At 40.4% G+C, this 19514-nt stretch overlaps 1 protein-coding gene and 1 long non-coding RNA gene across 5 annotated transcripts in view; one reads left to right on the top strand and one right to left on the bottom strand.

Moving 5' to 3' along the window:
• The window catches only part of LOC117702975 (uncharacterized), a 54174-nt gene that overhangs the window by 10573 nt on the left and 24087 nt on the right, over nt 1-19514 (bottom strand). Inside the window, exon 3 of one of the 4 annotated variants that reach the window (XR_004606122.2) lies at nt 17544-18177. The exons of the other annotated variants lie outside the window; for them this stretch is intronic. This is a non-coding gene — a long non-coding RNA (uncharacterized LOC117702975). Of the gene's footprint in view, nt 1-17543; nt 18178-19514 lie in introns of those variants that run through there. 4 annotated transcript variants of the gene reach the window in all.
• Nucleotides 716-6278, top strand: Actc1 (actin alpha cardiac muscle 1). The gene is made up of 7 exons (XM_034494269.2): nt 716-878; nt 1532-1689; nt 2960-3284; nt 3896-4057; nt 4198-4389; nt 5255-5436; nt 5951-6278. Exons 2-7 carry the CDS (start codon nt 1561-1563, stop codon nt 6092-6094), a joined length of 1134 nt encoding a protein of 377 aa, XP_034350160.1. The 5' UTR covers nt 716-878; nt 1532-1560; the 3' UTR covers nt 6095-6278.

Below are 19514 nucleotides of genomic sequence, written 5' to 3'. Positions count from 1 at the left end.
AAAACTCTCACAGAGTGGATGAGAGCTACTTGGCCTCTGGGCTGGACTTGGCCAGACCCTCAGACAACCCTTCTCAGACTCTTCTCTGCCAGCCCAAGACCATGCCTGTGGTAGGTCCAAGACCGGTGAATTCTGGCTTTCCCATCTAGCTGAGTATAGTCCCAGCTCAGGCTAAACGAGACCAGACGGTGCACTACCCAGGTGCCCCTTTTGCATCCAGGTGCTCAGATGTCCTGCCAAGGTGCTCTTTGTGCCTGTGACAACTGCCAGGACTCTGCTCCTCTGTCTCTCAGTTCTGGAAGATGAGAAGCTGCTGTCTCTCCCCTGCAGCCCCAGCCCAGCTGTCAGGACCCTTCTCCAAAGGCAGGACGCCAAGCCTTCCGGCATGTGTGTGTGCGTGTGTGTGTGTGTGTGTGTGTGTGTGTGTGTGTGTGTGTGTGTGTGTGACTTATTGTCCCTTAGTCTGGAAGGGCCGATGAGGGAAAAAAAAAAAAGCCACTCCACAACTAGGGAGCTCCCCCTCCCCAACAAGGAGGAAGGGGCATCATGTAGCCTTCCCCTGCCCCCCACCCCTTGCCGGCCTGCCCCTCCCTATAAGGCCATTGCTCTGGCTGCCCCCTCCCCTTCCTTACATGGTCTGGGAGCCCCCTGGCTGATCCTCTCCTCTGCCCTTGGCTCCAAGAATGGCCTCAGCGGTCCTAGATGGTGCTAAGGCGACCAAATAAGGCAAGGTGGCAGATCAGGGGCTCCCCACCCCTGCCCCCGGCTGCTCCAACTGACCCCGTCCATCAGCGCGCTATAAAGCCACGCTCCAGGCGACTGACACCCAGTGCCTGCCACCAGCGCCAGCCCAGCTGAACCCAGCCTTCCCCAGCACGGTGAGTCCCAGCCTTGCTCCGCCCTTGCTCCCTGCAGGATCCTATCAGCACTGGCTTTTCTGCTCTTGGATTCCACACTCTTAGTTTTTGGGAGTTTTGCTGTTTTGATTTGGTTTTTGATTTTTTTTGTTTTGTTTTGTTTTCTTTTGTTAAGAAAAGTTTTTGGTGAGGTTCTGACTTTTTTGTTGTTGTTGTTTTGGGTCTCATCAAATCTCCTCAGCACAAGAGCTCACGCCATCTCACCACCTGGGCTCTTGTGGGTCACCGATCTTTAGCACTTTCACCCGGTCCTGGCAAATGGCTAGGAAGGGAGAACGGGCTTTCTGTTGGTGAAAATATGGAGAGTGAAAGGAGCTGAAAGGGCCGGACTTCCCAGTGGTTAGGACCATGGCTCCTTGCAGCTGGGGTGTAGGATGAGCCTCTCGGTCAGAAGAGCATGGGTGAGGTCTCACCTACTTTCTTTGACCCACAAGGGCAGTCTCCCTTGCTTCTTCCAACGCTTTTTGTTCTGGTTTGGTTTTTGTCTTGAGAATACAATTGTCTCCTCACTCTCTACAATCCAATAACCCCACTGGATACTTCCATCACTTTCCCCTCTAAAGGAGAAGGCCGGCTCTGCAAGCACTGAGTGTGGTCCACTCTTCTTTCCTTAGCCTACAGATCCCACGGAAGCTGTGCCAAGATGTGTGACGACGAGGAGACCACCGCTTTGGTGTGCGACAATGGCTCCGGGCTGGTAAAGGCCGGCTTTGCAGGTGATGACGCCCCCAGAGCTGTCTTCCCGTCCATCGTGGGTCGCCCACGCCACCAGGTAACACTCTCCGCCCCTCCTAGCCTGCTCCCCATCCGTTTTCTGGACCCCTTCTTATCACCCCCTCAGTCCAGCAATCTGGAAAGTGACTCTCTTGACCCAACTGTTCAGAGACTCTTTAGGTCATACATACGAAGCAGAGAGTTTCAAATCCAAGCCATCCCACGCAACTCCCCGCCAACCTCCAGATTCCAAGAAGTCCACTGCAGCGGCACACCTGTTGATGGGTCAGCTCTTTCTTGTTAAAGACCACCAGCTTCTCGTTCTGGACCTGTGGATTTTCAACTGCAGTGTCTTCTGTGTCTCTGAAACATGGATTTCTTCTTTGCCCTTGGCCCTTTGTTCAATTTAAACAATGCAGCTAACTGCTAGTAATGTAACTACTTGGAAATAACCAGTACCCAATCTGCATTCTTCCTTCTTGTTCACAGCCAGTTTACAGAACTCCCCAAAGCTGTAATGGATCTCCTTCCTGGGTGTTGCATTTTTAGCAGTCAGATGTGACTAGAGCAACAAGTGCCATGGCGATAGTGGCATACCACCTTGTTTATTAAAAGAAATGCCATGCTCTCTGGGTTTGTCGCATGCTTGGACAGACAGGCTGCCAGAGAACAGAGCTGGGAGTCCTCAGGCTTGGCCAGTGCAGGCTACTCCAGGATTCTCTGAGTGGTTTGACTTTTCATCTGAATGATAGCAGCCTGTCAGCCTGTGTACAGTGAATGAGTGTCAAAATCTTTTCTTAAGGGGACTAGAAGATGTAACGACATCATTAATTCAGTTGTGCCAAAAGACACCTATTTCTTAGGTGACATCAGTGATAAGCTTAGTAATTTAATGAAGTCATTATGCTATTTCAAGAACAAGATAAGGCTCTGCTTCTTTAGTAAAATCCCTGTATTCTCTCCTCCATAGTTATAATCAAATTAATTGACACACTTTCTCTTGTGGAGATAAAGCATATAACATTAGTCTAAATAATTTGTTAAAATGAGGATTATGTCTTAACTCTTGGAGGTGGGTCTCACACTATGGCCCAAGTTGGGCTGGTATTTGGCTTTATAGGCCAGGCTAAATTTAAGCTGTGGTCTGTTTCAGCCTTTTGAATGCTGGCGTTATAGTCATGAACCAGCATGCCTAACTTTAAAAATCTGCTTTTACTTTTTCTAGTATTACAGCTATTCGTTGCCTTCAGAATTGGATATAGCTTAACAAGGCCAGGCCTGCATTCTTGCCTTGGTGGGAACATGATGTTCTCATTTCCTTTTTACAGGGTGTCATGGTGGGTATGGGGCAGAAGGACTCCTATGTAGGTGATGAGGCCCAGAGCAAGCGAGGTATCCTGACTCTGAAGTACCCCATTGAGCACGGCATTATCACCAACTGGGATGACATGGAGAAGATCTGGCACCACACCTTCTACAACGAGCTGCGTGTGGCCCCGGAGGAACACCCGACCCTGCTCACCGAAGCCCCGCTGAACCCCAAGGCCAACCGTGAGAAGATGACCCAGATCATGTTTGAGACCTTCAATGTGCCTGCCATGTATGTGGCCATCCAGGCAGTGCTATCCCTGTATGCTTCTGGAAGAACCACAGGTTTGTTTGGGCTAGGGAACAGTCACTGATTAAGCATAGTCACAACTCACTGACTTTGCTGTGAACCCAAATTCTCACCTGACACAGGAAAGGTCCCCTCCCTGACTCTAGCAAGGTATCTATGCTGAGAGAAAAGGGTAGCAATAATTCCCTACGGTTAGTTTCAGGAACATTTACTGTAAGATCCAGTAACCCATGGAGTTAGATTTTTCCCTTTATTTAAGAGATGTGATATGCTGCATTCACAGCCCCTGGGCAGACATATTCAAGGACACACATTCCCTACAGGGTCTGAATTAAAACAGAGAGACACATCTTAAGTTGGATTGGCCCCAAGAAAAACATGCATGGATGCTTACATAACTACATAACATGCTAACGGCTGATATGAGGGATGACCATTTTAAAGTGTCCCCAGGAAAATTTCCTACCACGATACTTCGTAAGACAAACTGTACTGCCTTCAGAGTTAGTATCCATCCATTACGGTCATTTTTATTCTTTACATTAAGGGATCTCATTGTTTCCCAGACCCAAGCAGAAGCAGGTTTCACTATGGCTGAAGCAGTGGTTCTCTGTTCACCCTTTTCTCATCTATGTTTTCCTAACAGGCATTGTTCTGGATTCTGGCGATGGTGTTACCCATAATGTTCCCATCTATGAGGGTTATGCCTTGCCCCATGCCATCATGCGTCTGGATCTAGCTGGTCGGGACCTCACTGACTACCTCATGAAGATCCTCACTGAGCGCGGGTATTCCTTTGTCACCACTGGTGAGTGTGTGTGTGTGTGTGTGTGTGTCTTACCTGACACAGCATATGCCTGTTGCTTCTGCTTCCTTGGTAAATATACCTACTTCCCCATATTTGATGCTTTCCTCAGAGTTTGACTATTAAGCCCTCTGTCTCTGCAGCTGAACGTGAAATTGTCCGTGACATAAAAGAAAAACTGTGCTACGTTGCCCTGGATTTTGAGAATGAGATGGCCACTGCTGCGTCTTCCTCCTCTCTGGAGAAAAGCTATGAACTTCCTGATGGCCAGGTCATCACCATTGGCAACGAGCGTTTCCGCTGTCCCGAGACTCTCTTCCAGCCCTCTTTCATTGGTAAGGGGTAGCTTCTGGTGCTGAGGCTCAGTTGCTAGAAATTCTGGAGTTGCCCAGAGTATTATCCATTTTACTTAGAAGCAAGACAAGGTTCTTGAGTCAACATCTGTCATCTTACTCAGCTCAGTCTTGCTTCCTGATACTTCAGTAAGGAGAAAGACTAAGGTGCTCTAGTGAAAAATAAAGATGTTACACTGAGTTTACCTCACAGTATAGGATGAGACTGAGCAGTCAGTAAATAGAGAATTCCTGATAACTCCAAAAAGCCAATAAGTTCCATTATTGATGGACTAGACTTAAGTAATTTATCATTCAACACAAACCACAACTCTATTCATTTTGGTAACTGCATGTTTGATGCCACCAAATATCTTTGCTACATACTTGCTCTCAGATGAAGTTGAAATCTGACTTTAGTCCATAAATTAAAAGTATAAACCAGGTGTGTTACCTCACACCTGCAACCCCACCTCCCAGAAATTGAGGCAGGGAGATTAACTTGAGTTCAAGTCTCGCTTGGGCTACAGAGTGAAATTCATCTCAAAACAAAACAAAGTAGGCTAATTTTCACTTAAACATGTGTCATTCTTTTTGTAATATATCTTCATACTCCTGATGGCTACAGGATGTGTTCATTCCAAACAGGCACTGAACACAGTTGTCTATCTCTTGGCAGTCTACACTGGATTATCTATTAGTACATTGTAGAAACTCATGTTCCACCTGTTCCTAGCAGTGTGTTGTAGGGGAAACATATGTTTTAGATATGAATGGTGGCAGCTCACCAACACAGAGGAATTCCATTTTCTCCCCTCCACCCTAGCCTGAATGTGCTGTGAATATTTTAAAAAGAACTTTTTCCTAGGTATGGAATCTGCTGGCATTCATGAAACTACTTACAATAGCATCATGAAGTGTGACATTGATATCCGCAAAGACCTGTATGCCAACAATGTCCTATCTGGAGGCACCACCATGTACCCTGGTATTGCTGATCGTATGCAAAAGGAAATCACTGCACTGGCTCCCAGCACCATGAAGATTAAGGTAGGAACACTGGAAATGAAAGGCAAAGGCAAAACTTGGTATTCTAAAGCAAGCTTCCTTCCCAACCTCCTCCTCCTATGTCTTAGCTTTCTATCTTCTATAAGTTTTCTACTTATTGTTAGCATTATTTCTGATTTTTTTCTAGCACTTTCCTCAAGATATGAAACTTTAGAATTGCTTCTAAATAGTGAATAAAAGCAATTATTTTAAACACAGAAGGGGGGGGAGCAACAACTAAACCTATCTACACATTTAAAAGGTCTGCAGCTTTTGAGCTATCCTTCATGCATTTAGACCTTTGCCAATATTATTCTCTAGTACAAATAAATAGAAATGATGAAATATGGGAGAGATTGCACAACCCAATCGGCTACATTGCTTATGGTATAACATCTTCTACATTATTTATCATCAGTTAATCTGTGGTGGTTTTCCTGTGAATATTCTAAGCCTATTGCCCGCTCCATTGTTGGGGACTTCAGAACACACCGATGGTTTTGTTTTCTTTCTGCAGATCATTGCTCCCCCTGAGCGTAAATACTCTGTCTGGATTGGCGGCTCCATCTTGGCCTCTCTGTCCACCTTCCAGCAAATGTGGATCAGCAAGCAAGAATATGATGAGGCAGGCCCATCCATTGTTCACCGCAAGTGCTTCTGAGATGTCTCTCTCTTAGTCTACCTTATATTCAGGATGACAGTATTGTGCTTCTTGGAATCCTCTGAGCCCTTCCCCCATCTCTCATCAGTCATTGTACAGTTTGTTTACACACATGCAGTTTGTTTGTGCTTCAAATATTTATTGCTTTATAAATAAACCAGATCAGGACTTGCAACCTACAAAAGCCTGTCTTCTTTCTTGTGTGAGTAGGCCTGGGATGGAGAAGGTGTTCAGTCTGATAACCTGAGCATTAACAATATTAGAGCAACACAAAGTTTACCCAATAAATTCCTATGGCATTGGATTGAGCTAGGAGTTACAGAGCTACATTTTTTTGGGATGGAGTTATAAATATTTTTTAATCTTATAAGCAAAGATTAGTTCTGTGGTTTAGTTGTTAGGTTTAGTTCTGTATAAGTAAGGAATGAAGATAGATAACACAATTATCTACAACTAGTTGCCATATTTGGTATTAAAATTGTTTTAGCACATATCACATATTTTATAACTTTATAGAAAATACACATGTTGGTAATAAGAGGGTCAAGGCTATTAAATGAGCTTATCTCTGTGTTTTCATTGTATTCCCAGTTGTCAGGGTTTTTTTTTTTCGTATTTTATTTTATTTTATGTGTATGAGTGTTTTCCCTGTATGTATATCTGTGTACCATGTGCATTCCTGGAGCCTACAGTAAGAAGAGGGCATACAATCTGCTAGAACTGGAGTTACCAATGGTTGTAAGCCCACCATATGGGTGCTAGGAATCAAGCCAAGCTCCTCTATAGGAGATATTAAAGACATTAACCACTGAAATAGCTCTCCAGCCTATAGTGTGTCTTGAAGCTGATGAAAGAAATGAGAAGGTCAACTTGCCAGGTGTCACCTTGTCTTACTGCATATACCCTGTAATCCTCAGTTTCTTGAACCTGGACTATGAAAGGGTTTTAAAACAAATTGACGTTAAATGGCTTATGATTTCACTATGACCAAAATTGAATTCCAAATCAAATGCAAAATTAATACAAGGTTTTTGTGATGGTTATTGCCTGTGTTGTATCACATGATTTCATTGCAACACTGGCCCTGAGTACACATGTGTATTTCACATGCAGCATTACATCACACCATAGAACACCAACAAACACTGTCTGGAACAGCTCAGATTCAAGACTACTCTACTCTTTGCATGTAGTGTACAAAGGTCTCTGCATTTAATATTTTTCTACTGTCCTCAGCATGTAAGTATCAAGTTAGTATATTGTTAGTTTGTATTAAGTTAGAATGTTTGATTTTTTAAAAAGTTGTTGCCTGAGTTGCTAACTTCAGTTTTATTATAAAAAGGTATTAAAGGAAGAAAATTTGGCCTGGGATTAGAACAGAATTTCCAGCAATTTCTGAAATGGTCCTCACTGTACTTCTCTCATTTGAACTGCGTATTTATGAAAAGTGAAAATGTCAGAACTGGTGGTTACAAAAATCAAAATATAGATCACTTAGAGAAGATATTAAAGCTAATCTATGTCCTACAGTATCAGATACGCAGTCATGATTTAATTCTTCACGTAAAAATAAGGCCAACTACCTCATTAGTATGCAAACTTACTTTTTCACCTTTAAAAATGGTAAATTTTGATATATGCCAAAGAACTATTTTAAAATAAATTCCTTTATGAGTTATCTTTATGACTTGCATTTCTACTTTATATAGCTATATGCCTAGGGTCAAAACATTCTTTTTTTCAGCTTAAAGGGAATCACAAGTAGAAACATTAAGACTTTTCCTAGACAAATTTAGGAACATTGAACATCAGCATGTTCAAACTAAAGGAGTGTAAGAGGTGTAAGAACCAGGTACTTCTGTTAGCTTGGTGACAAATTTATAGGACAAACTTTCAGCCACTTCATTTTCTTGTGATCTTGGGATGTTGGAGTGAGTCAAATGAGGGTGTGAAGTTGAAGAGACATAAAACCTGCTTGGAGGGACGACGGAAGAACATTCTGTAGTATCCATTCTGCTCCGTCCTTGAACGATTCATGCAAACCTCAAACGTTTACGACCCAAGGGCTTCAACTGATGGACAATATATACTCAAGAATCAGAATGAGGAAAGGGCTGGAGAGATGATCAGTGTTAGGAGCACTGACTGCACTTCTAGAGGACCCAGGTTCAATTCCCAGCACCTACATGGCAGCTCACAGCTGTCTATAATGTCAGTTCCAGTGAATCTGGCACCTTCATACATACATGCAGACAATACAGCAATGTACAAAAAATAAAAATAAATATATCCTTTAAAAGGAAGAATTAGAATTAGGTAGGACAACCAGGGAAGAAGTCCCAGCAGGAAAGACTGTCAAGGAAGCTAAAGGACCAAACAGAAAGCAGCCTGGCAGGAGCTGGAGAATTTTTAGAAAATCTAATTGGGAAAAGTAGGTTTCAACCTGATTGCAGAATCTTGAAATTTCTTCATTTTCAAATTGTCTTGTGTGCATGAACTGTTGGAGCTCGCAGAGTGTTTGATGGGCTTAATTAAATTTCATCTATCGAGAGAATCAAGATGGAGAAATTAAGCACCTGGTACAGTATCACACAGCTTGTCTGGAATACTTAAGACAGAACTCAGATGTTCTGACCAATAATGCAACAGGGCCCCTCAAAGCATATTTTCTAACTTTAGGCATAGTTTATCAAGGGTATCCCCATTCTATCATTCTCTGCCCTTCTGGAAGTCGGGTTCAAAATCCAGGGCATGTCAGGCTCATCAGACATCTTTAGTAAGCTGCTGTAGTCATGACCATTCAAGGTCACAACTATGTCTTTATGACCATCAATTTGAAGTGTCTTTTGATCCTCTACTCTGGGCCAGGTTCAATAGAAGGGTCAAGAAAGAGAAAGTTGAATCAAATCATGTTTTCTTTGCTTAAGGAGCACAGGGTTCTATACTTAGAATAAGCTAAGAAGAAGGTCTTTTCTGAAATAATGAGTAAATAGTAATCTGATTCAGTGGCCTCTTCTTTAGAAAAGGTATAAGTATTATTTTAGATCTTCTACCCTTGTCAGTATCTTGTAGCATAAATGGGTTGTTTTGAAAGCTGAATTTCACAAGAAGACATATTTGGGCCATGCGTATGGAGTATAATGTAGATGCTCTCTGGGTCTCTTTCATCTCTCAGGTCAGGTGCATACATATACACTTCATATTTAAATATTGTATTAATAGCTTAAAGGCTCACAATTTACTTGGATATAATCTCTTGGTATTTCTATTTATGAGTACATATAAGATGTATATCATTTTTATTTAAAAGTAGAAGCTTTAAAAATTATCGTCTGACCTTTGTATCCAAAGCAGAAAACACACGGATTTACTTTACATTCTGGTTTTCTTATCAATACTTGAGAATCAGATGTAAGATACTGGGACAGATGGATCTTTCAAAAATTGTGCTTCAGAAAGGTACTAATTATGTTTTTCAAAAGCTACCGTCATGTAGGTAAAATAATTGATATGTTTACAGTAACATTCCATTAAAATGCTAAGTACAAACCTTTGTATTAGTTATATTTTTTATATTACCATGAAAAAAAACTTTGTTAGTATTTTTTATACCTCCAAATACTATTTTTCACTTCTATGTGTGAGAAACGGGTATTACTGTAGATGTGCTTATAAATATTCAAGACAGCAGAATTAGAGAAAAGAAAAATTACTAAAGAAAGTATACAGAGCCCTGGGGCTGATTTATGGTTTTAGGGCCTAAGTCAACATTTCTGGGACTTTTGTTCATTTATTCATTCATTCATTCATCCATCCATCTTTTTTACATGAGATATGTTCCCTAGGTAGTCCAGGTTGCACTTGAAATTGACTCTACTGCCTATTCCCTTTGAGTCCTGGTGTGAACCACTATGCCTGACATTCTCTTTACTTTTCCCATGGATTCTAAATCTGAATTGTGAGCCTACATTCTTACAGTGAATGTGTGACTATATTTGAGAGAAGTCTACTATGGAGGTAACTAACCTTAAGCACGGTTGTAAGGTTAGGATTCTCACTGTGCTGCACTGTTGTCCTCATTAGAAGAGGAAGATACAGCAGGAGCTAGCACACAGAAGGAGCACACAGCAGGCAAGCAACTATCAGCAGGACAATGAGCTCCTCCAGAGAGGGCATCTATGCCCACCTCTTCATGTTGACCTTTCAGCCTCTAGAACTGTAGAAAGTATTTTTGTTGAAACCACCCAGCCAGTGACGTTTGGTTGGAGTAATTTTGGTAGACTAATAGAGGCTCTCCCCATATTTTGGGCATGGCAAATTAAGATTCTTCTACAAACTCACCAGCCATGGGAATAACAAAATAAAAACTCCCTTTGAAGGCAATACCAGCAAAAAAAGTTTCATGGAGGTCTCTGAGTCTGGCAAGGCTTGGAGACTGAGTCATTTGATGAGGCGGGGTCCAGTACTATCCCCATGAGACTGATGGAAACAGATACCCAAAGAGGTATCTGTTTGACTTAGGGCACACTGCTCATTAGTAACTGAGACTGTACACACCGTCTGCAGCCTAGTGGATCTCTTCTCCAACAAGGCAAGGGCAGATGAAAACCAGATAACAAGCTCTCCCCATGAGCTCATTCTATCAATGAGGAGTTTCGTTCGGAGTCACTACCACACTGTAAGTGTACACTCAAATACTTTGAAGAAAAGAACAACAAAATAAGATTCCAGGGAAAAAATAAAAAAGGTTTAAACCAGGCAGCTAGCTTTTATCAACATACACTTACTGAATTTCTTCTACAAGTTTCTAGAGACAAAATAGAGATAGCCACTGCATTTGACTTATATTCCAATGGTATGGTGTGTGTGTGTGTGTGTGTGTGTGTGTGTGTGTCTGTGTGTGTGTTTATGTGTCTGTATGTTTTGTATGTTTGTGTTTATATCTCTGTCTCTCTCTTTGTGTATGTATGTGTGTCTGTGTGTGTGTATATGTGTGTATGTGTCTATATGTTTTGTATGTTTGTGTCTATATCTCTGTCTCTCTCTGTGTGTGTATGTGTGTGTGTGTGTGTGTATATGTGTGTATGTGTCTGTGTGTTTTGTATGTTTGTGTCTATATCTCTGTCTGTCTCTGTGTGTGTATGTCTGTATCTGTTTGTGTGTTTGTATGTGTATGTGTACTTTAAGTGTTGAGGGTGAGTGTATCTTGGGAGAACAGTCCATAGCCAAATGAACAAAAATACAGAGCAATTATTGAAGAGATAAAACTCAGGGCACAGCTGGTGTCTAGGGGTAAGGTGGTCAGGAAATGCCTCTTCAGGAAGACCAGAAGAATGAAAAAAGCTGGTAGAGAAAAGATATACTGTACACAGAGAAGCAGGGGGTGATCACTGTCTGAGAAGCAGTGAGGAGACCAAGGGGGAGACCTGAGTGATATTGGAAAGGTGTCAGAATACAAAGCACATGGAGATTTTCACACAATAGTAAGAGGGTTACATTCTAAGTATGACAAAAGGTGCTAATGGGTTATGCACATAAGAATATGCTTCTATATCTAATTGTTTGGATTAAGATGTATTAATTGTATGTATAAATACAATTCTGTATAATATTTCAACATCTGCATACAACATACTCATCGTAAAGTCAAATCCAGCTTTCTTTCACTTTCCCCCCAAATCTCAATTCATCACTATTCCACATTAAGGTTATTTTCTTTTAGCTTTGTCATATGATAGAACACATGATACTTATGTTTCTGTGTCTGGTTTATTTTATTTAAAGTAATGTCCATTAGTTCCATCTATTTCCCTGCAAATTGATGTTCCATTTTGTATACATACCATGTTTTCTTTATTCATTCCTTTCTTGGTGAGTCTCTAGGCTGATAATACATCTTTACTGTTGTGAATAATTCCACCATAAACATGGACATGAAGTAATCTCTGATAGACTGCCTTTATATTGGGATTACATGGTGGATCTATTTTTAGTTTTGGGGGAGTTTCTACACTGTTCTTCACCATGGTTATAATTTACATTCCCACGGAGTTCTTTTGTTCTTATACCTTTCCATTATTATTATTTTTTATAATAGCCATTCTAACTGGGGCATCATGATGTCGTGTTGTGGTTTTAATTCTCATTTCTCTGATGGTTGATACTTGTTGGCTATTTCTATTCAATTTCTTTTGATTGTTCAAATTATTTAGTCATCTTGAAATTGTATTTGTTGTTAATGTTAAGACCAAGTATGTGATTTTCAAAGCTCATTGAGGACTTTGGGATGAAGCTCAATGATAGAGCACTTGTCTAACTTGTACAGGGTCTGACATTCAATCCTCTAAAACATATATATACATATGTGTATACACACATGTATATATGTATATATGTGTATATATATACATATATACATGTGTGTGCATATTGCTTTCACTGACATTAGATTTAAGCATCACTTTTAACATGGACTCAATATTAGTAACTTTTGAGGAAGTATCCAAACTTCTCACGCCAGATTGGAACTATAGAGGCATCTGGCTTCATGGATTAAGCAGGTACTGAGTACTCTGTGTCTTCAGTGTACAGATGGTACATACCTTATAATGTAAATTAGTATAATAAATCTACTCTGTGTGTGTTATTATTCCTGCACAGAACGTTGCCTAATATATCTCCACAAGAAAATGCTAAAGTATTCACTGCCATAGACTATCCAGACTGTAGAGTTAGATTTACTTTGTTTTTCAAAGGGGAAACTGACCTAAGTAATTTCATGAAATAAGAAGTACAAGTTCATAATATCCGGCTTAACAAGAAGTTCAGCTGATAATTACTATGATCTTACACGGTGCAGAGTTTGTTTTTAACCTAATTTTTTTTTTTTTAATTCTCAGTGTAGAAAGCACTATTCACACCACTGTGAGTCTCTCCTCAAGTTGAAAGGAACTTATTTTAAAACTCTTTATGTCTTATAGTAAGGGGTAGCCACATTTCTCTTTGTATCCTTTACCCTGGAGTGTCAATCCCTTTGTGTTATAATAACTGGTTTGATTTTAATCCATGAAAGGGAACTCCTTCATTGAAATATAGTATAAGCTTTCTAGTTTTTAAAAAGAAAAGTGTAGGTTGGAAGGGATGAAGTAGTTAACAGGAAGAGCTTGATGAATGTTCACTCCAAATATAAGTCACAATAGGATGATCAAAAATTAAATCATCTCCATGCTTGAAGAGAGTAGAATATGGCCTAAACAGTCATTGACTGCAGTCCTTCCTTGCTGGATTGGAACCTCCAGCAGTGGGACCCCACAAATGAGAATGAGTGGACACCATTGCAGACATGAATCCTGGATGAGAAACACACTGTCCTCATTTAATAACCAAGATTATGGTTGTAACTACATCACCTTGCCTGGTCTCAGCTCATCTTCACATTGGACGGACTATTCAACCTACAATAAACTCAACAATCTGCTGTGTAGGCTTTAGGGTTGCAAAGTGAGAAACACAATAAGAATAACTAATATTAGGCACATTTTACATTTTATTTTAATTGTGGGTAGGGTGGCTGGCAGAAAGTTCCTCCAGGTGGGAAATTAGGCGTGGCGGCTCTGGCTACAGAGGCTCATTAAAGGCCTTCTCCACGGTTCCACACAACACAGCCCCAATGACACGAGAAAGTCCTTGGGTTTCCAAACAGCTCTATTGGCATGACGGATGATGGTTGAATCTGGATGTGTAAACCACCCATCCCTCCCGTGAAACTCAGTGTAGACCTGAGTTAAATAGGGGGGAGAAAGGAGAAAGGGTCTGGGGAAGAATGCCTAATTGGCTCTGCCCTCTGGCCTTCAGGCATCTCATTAGTATATACATCTCTCTAGGGCCTGAGGCCTGTTGTCACGCCCTCTACCTGTGCTCTTTGGGTGGGGCTACATTGCCCTGAAAGTGACTGAACAGTGAAGGTCAATGGAGTTCCACACCACATGTTAGGAGCCTGAATTCTGAGAGCATGGCAGAATAAATGCCCGTCCCTTACAGGCAATGGACACCTGTTAGGTCTCTGGGCTTTCCAGCCAGCGCTTTGACTAAAACCAGCCACCCTATCATTGTCCTATAATTAAGGAAAATTTTCAGATTGTACAAGGTCATAAACTAACAGAGATAGAAGTCACGTTACTCTTTTGGCAGTGGGGACGGTTATATTTTCCTTTACCATAAGAAATAGCAAGTTGCTCTGAAGTTACTCAAGGTGTAACCTGTTGCTTTACCATCTGAATATGATATGAAGAAAATTGAAATGAATGGTTTGGCCCAGTTACCTTTGCTTTGGCTTGTAGCCAAAGATTTTTTTGTTTGTTTTGTTTGTTTGTTTGTTTTTAACACTTTGGCTTACATAGGATTATATTACCATCTAAAAGGAAACATATCATTGAGACATAATTTACAAGGTACACAATTTACCCATTTGGAATGTACAGTTCAAACTTAATGGTTTATATTTAAATAAGTGTAACCATAATCACACTCAATATTTGAACGTATTTATCACCTCAGAAAGAAACTCTGCATTCTTGCTGCTCCTTCTGCACCCACATCCAGAAGAACTTTGGTGGCAAGGTTTGCTTGCACATGTTTTGTGATGTTTAATCTTGGTTGCCAATTTAATGGGACTTAAAATCAAATAGGAAACACACCTCTGGACTTTCCCAGAAATGTTTAACTGATATGGGAAGATCCACCTAAACATGGATGGCATTATCCCAAGAGCTGGGGATAGGGAGGGGCCTGTGTACCCTCTCTATCCATGCTGAAATGGTGACTGACTTGCAGGTCTTATGCAGGCAGCCATGGCTGCTCATAGTTCATAAATACAACAGTCTTGTAATCCCCAGAAGACAGTTTCTCTCCATCCTCCCTAACCTCTGCTCTTACAATCTTCTGACCCCATCTTGTAAATGGTCCCTCACTCTTAGAAGGAGAGGCTACATTGTAGATGTTGCCTTTATAGCTGAGCCCTCCACTGATACTTGTTATTTGTACTTTAACCAGTTATATTACCCACTATCCACTACACAATGGTACTCTAGTGATGAGGACTGAGAGACACATTTATTTATAGGTACAAAGATACATATTTAGATATAGCTTGATACTATGCTCATACAATAAGTTTTATATTAATAAAAATGATAGCTCTTGCCATCTATTGAAAGGAAAGTAAGAAAGGCATTAGTGGCCTTTCCCAATGTGAACCCCTACTGAGTTTCTTTCTGTCTAGAAACAACTTTGTCAGTTGAACTTCACGGTGGACTTGGTTTGTATTAGTAATTCTGGAAGCAAGCAGCATGCCTTCTGAAAGGGAATGGGCTTTTCATAGACATAAAGAACTGAAGGGAGACTAATCAAAGAATAAGCTTGATCACTCTTTGCAGGTTAAAGAGGCAGGAATTTTGTTGCTATGCTGTCTTAGATGGACTAGTTACTGTGAACCCTTGGGTTTTAGAAATGTGTCCTGTTTCTGAGTTTAGTTTGATTTAAAAAAAAAGAGAGAGAGAGAGAGAGAGAGAGTCAGTCCTTTCCACCACCTCAGATATCCTTGATCACCATAGTTAGTTCTGTCTGACTTGGAGTTTCAAGTGGTTCATCATTTAAACACTGTGCTTACTACTCTACATCTGTTTGTTTGTTTGTTTTGTTTTGCATCTACTCCTAGATTAGGCTTCTAGCAGTGTCTGGAACCAAGCCTGCCAGGAGAATGGATCCCAGATTATTGATGATCAGCTTTCAATTTAAAAAGTGGAGGCATCTAAACATTTGCAGGCAATGATAATGATGTTAGCGTGAGTAAGAGTCCTTAAGAGTCTCTTGTCTCACTAGCGTTGCTTTTCTAGCACCCATCTTTTCCATGAGCAATATCAACAACATCCTGAATGAGGAAGAAAGCCATGAGAAAATGTATCTTCTTTTGCCTTTGGGCGGAACATGTTTTAAATGAATAAATTGGAATAGTCTCATCTAATTATGGTGTTTTAAAACTTTGAACTTTCAGCTTTGTTAATGAAGACATTTTTAGAAGCATCTTACACATCCATATTCTTGAGACAGGCAGGAGATCAATTTTTGCCACATCCTTACATCTAAAATACACTTGACACATGAATATCCTGTCAGCGATGTTATAACAATTTAGTTTAATTTTTAATAAACCACTCTCCAGCTGTAATATAGTCAGAGCTTGATCATATAACAGTTTTTCTCCAGCGTTGTTTAAAGCTTGTGAACTGACTTTTCTCCTTCATGCACAGGGAAGAACAGGCCTTGCTTAGCATCTGAAAGAGAAGCTGAGCACAGAGGTTTGTGACACACAGCTTTTCTCACCCCCTTTTTGCATGTTTGCATTTCCGGTTTGGCAATGTGTGCATGTCCCCTCAGCTGAAGTTCCAAATCTCTCTCTCAACTATCTAGGACACATGAGAATTAACCTACTCATGTAGATTACAAGGCCCCAGCCCTCATTAACCTTAATATTTAAGGAAATACAGCTTTTGCAGTTGGAGGAATGATAATGTCCTCCTCAGCAAAATAGTAGTATTTCATGAGTGAAGGTGAGCTTTTCAAGGAGTAGTTCATCCAATGTATGTTTGTTACTAAAAATTCCACACACACGTATGTAATGTGTAAAGTATAAAAATATGTATTATATATAATGTTTCTGGATTTGTGGACCCTTTTATAAAGTATTTTAAAACTCAGAGCTTCTTTTATAGTGTATCAAGGTGCTGTTCTGCATTTCCTTGATGTTCATTGAATCCTTGATGTCTTCAAATCCTTACCTGTTTCCCCAACAGGAAGTCAATTGCCACTTGCGGAAGGGCAGAAGATTCAATACTTCATCCTTAAATACCAATGTTAAATTTATCCAGAGCTTTCTTCTAGATGTCAGACTTGGTCTGCATTCTGCTTGCTTCATCAGACTTTGCTACAATGGGATTTAAGTGCAGACCAAGTCCTGGTATGCTTTGTCCCTTCCCTTTGGTGAATGGAACTTTAGTCAATGATGCAAACTGGCATTGGTGAGGTATCATCACAAGGGGAATGAAGAAAAGGAAGAGAGAGCAGAATATAAGTTCACAGCCTGGGCAAGTTGGAGAAATGTGCACAGATAGGAGATGAACCCCATGATAGCAAAGCCATGAAGGCCAGAGGGAAGGGGTGGCTGCTTAGAGACCATGCACTTTCTAGAAACAAGTGGATGAAAATACAGGCACTATGTGGCTCTTTGGTCACAGAACATGCACCATGAGAAGCATTCATTTTAGCCAATCCCTGATGGGTACCTGCACCCAAGGTGAGAGCTTGATTTTCACAATAAGGGAGGTAAAAGTTTAGTGACTGCTTTTCCTTCTCCTTTCCTCCCCCCAAAGTCACTTTTCTCTTGACACAGGCCAACAGATGAATGTTTAATTCCCAAACATAATCATTTGACTAATGACTTGATCTTCATTTTTCAACTGTGGGACATAAACAGTGAACATATCTTGGAATCAGTCACATAGGTTCCAATACCATATTAACTATTAATCAAGCAGGGTAGAAAATTGGAAACTGTATAGTGAATGTAAATGCTTTATGGAACTTTGTTTTAGCACATAAATATGTATAAGGTACAACATAAACTTCCTTTTGGGTACAGAGTTGGAAAATAACTGATATATAGTAATAAATTTTAAGATATACCTAAAAAAACAATTTTATCAAAAAGAATTATAGACATACATAAAGTACTGATAGTAGTAAAATGGACTCCGCTTGTATCTTTATCCAATTTTCAAATAGTTTTATAGATAATCTTTTTCATCTCTCCCAGTAGTTTATAGTTATGACTTCTCTGTTGCATCCTACTGAAGGCAGATCAGATTTCTATCTTAATGGAAGGCAACCTTCCTAGTGAGTTTGATGCTTTAAGGTCAGGTGGGTGTTTCCTGGAAAGGTCTCAGAAAGCCAATGGAGGGGAAGGTGAGAAAAAACGCTGAGGTAAACTTCATGGACGATGTGGACAGCTCATCCGCAGTCTCTACTTTCTGTGAAAGAGACAGTCACGTCACCTAGTTTAGTTTGAAAGTTGCTCTATGCTGATCCCCTACACCTCATCCCATCTGTAAGCAATAGATTCACAGAACAAAGAAAGATGGAGCTGTGTGGACTGAGGAAACCTAAACTAAGTCTTCTCTTTTGATAATGAAGAAACTACCTGTCAGGGTTGGCACTGAGTTAACCACGAAAGCCTTCTGTTTATGAAAGCCAGAAGTCTTCTACTGGTGCTGGGAATGCAGGAAGTGAAATTTCCTTCTACTGATATAAAGTATTCAACACAAGGATGCCAAAAATCTCACTCAGAGGCCCCAACAGTCTCATTATGGAATCAGGAATGAAGTCTTATCCTATCCACTCAGCAGGTCACTTCTTAAAGTTGGACAAGTAAGAAGCAAAGGAGTCCCCTACTTCCCTGTCATTCTACTTCCCCAGAATGATTTTGACCAGCAACAGCCTCATCGCTTTACACCAATATTGTCCCTTCCATGTCTTTACACTCTAGTCTAGAAAACACTGCTTGACATATTTGAAGAATGACTCTATGTGGTCTCAGAAGTACATTCAGAACTTGGTCATTATTTTATGAAGGTCTGTTACACATATGACATGGAGATTTAAACTATGGACTGGAGACCTACAGAATAAAAGCCAAAGTGAACTAAACACAGACTTTACAACACTGAAAGATATATTAGTGCTTATATAAGAGGATCAAACACATGAAACTAAAGATGCACATCTAGCCCATACCAGGTAAACATGCAAAAACTGGTGCTATTTCAGAACTTTTCTTTTAATCTTTCCTAACAATTTTCACTGTTCCCTATTCCTCTTCTTTAATTGTAAAGACTTCCCTCTTCCAACTTCAAAACACAAAACAAAAAACAAAAAATCCCCAAAAAACCAGAAGACTTAAAATGAAACCTGTTGTTGTCCATAGTTACCTAGAGTTGTCAACTTGACACACCTGGGAAGAGGAAAAACTCAACTGAGGAATTTTCTTCTTTATATTGATCAATGGGTAGTCTGTGGGGTGTTTTCTAGATGGTTCATTGATGTGGAAGGGTCTAGCCCACTATGAGCAGTATCATCCCTAGGTAGCTAGGTCTGGAGTGTAAGCCAGTAAGCAGCACTCATCTACCGTTATCATTTCAAGCTCTTATATTGACCTCTCGCCTTGTTTTTTTCTTGATGATGAACTGTAACCTGTAAGCCAAATGAATCCTTTTTTTTTTTTCCGGCATTGTTTTTGGTCAGTGTTTTATATCACAAGAAAATAAACTAGGGAAGTTAGAGTCTCACACTGGTATGCATGTTCATCTTT

This window comes from Arvicanthis niloticus, chromosome 2 (genome assembly GCF_011762505.2).
Source record: "Arvicanthis niloticus isolate mArvNil1 chromosome 2, mArvNil1.pat.X, whole genome shotgun sequence".
NCBI lineage: Eukaryota > Metazoa > Chordata > Mammalia > Rodentia > Muridae > Arvicanthis > Arvicanthis niloticus.
The sequence above is the reverse complement of the archived record's forward strand: the minus strand, read 5'-3'. Positions and strand labels throughout refer to the sequence as shown.

Excerpts from the sequence above, each read along its gene's own strand:
- Actc1 (XM_034494269.2), top strand. The coding sequence starts at position 1,561 with ATGTGTGACGACGAGGAGACCACCGCTTTGGTGTGCGACAATGGCTCC. Across the intron at positions 1,690-2,959 it reads TGGGTCGCCCACGCCACCAG|GGTGTCATGGTGGGTATGGG; the intron begins GTAACACTCTCC and ends TCCTTTTTACAG. Across the intron at positions 3,285-3,895 it reads TGCTTCTGGAAGAACCACAG|GCATTGTTCTGGATTCTGGC; the intron begins GTTTGTTTGGGC and ends TTTTCCTAACAG.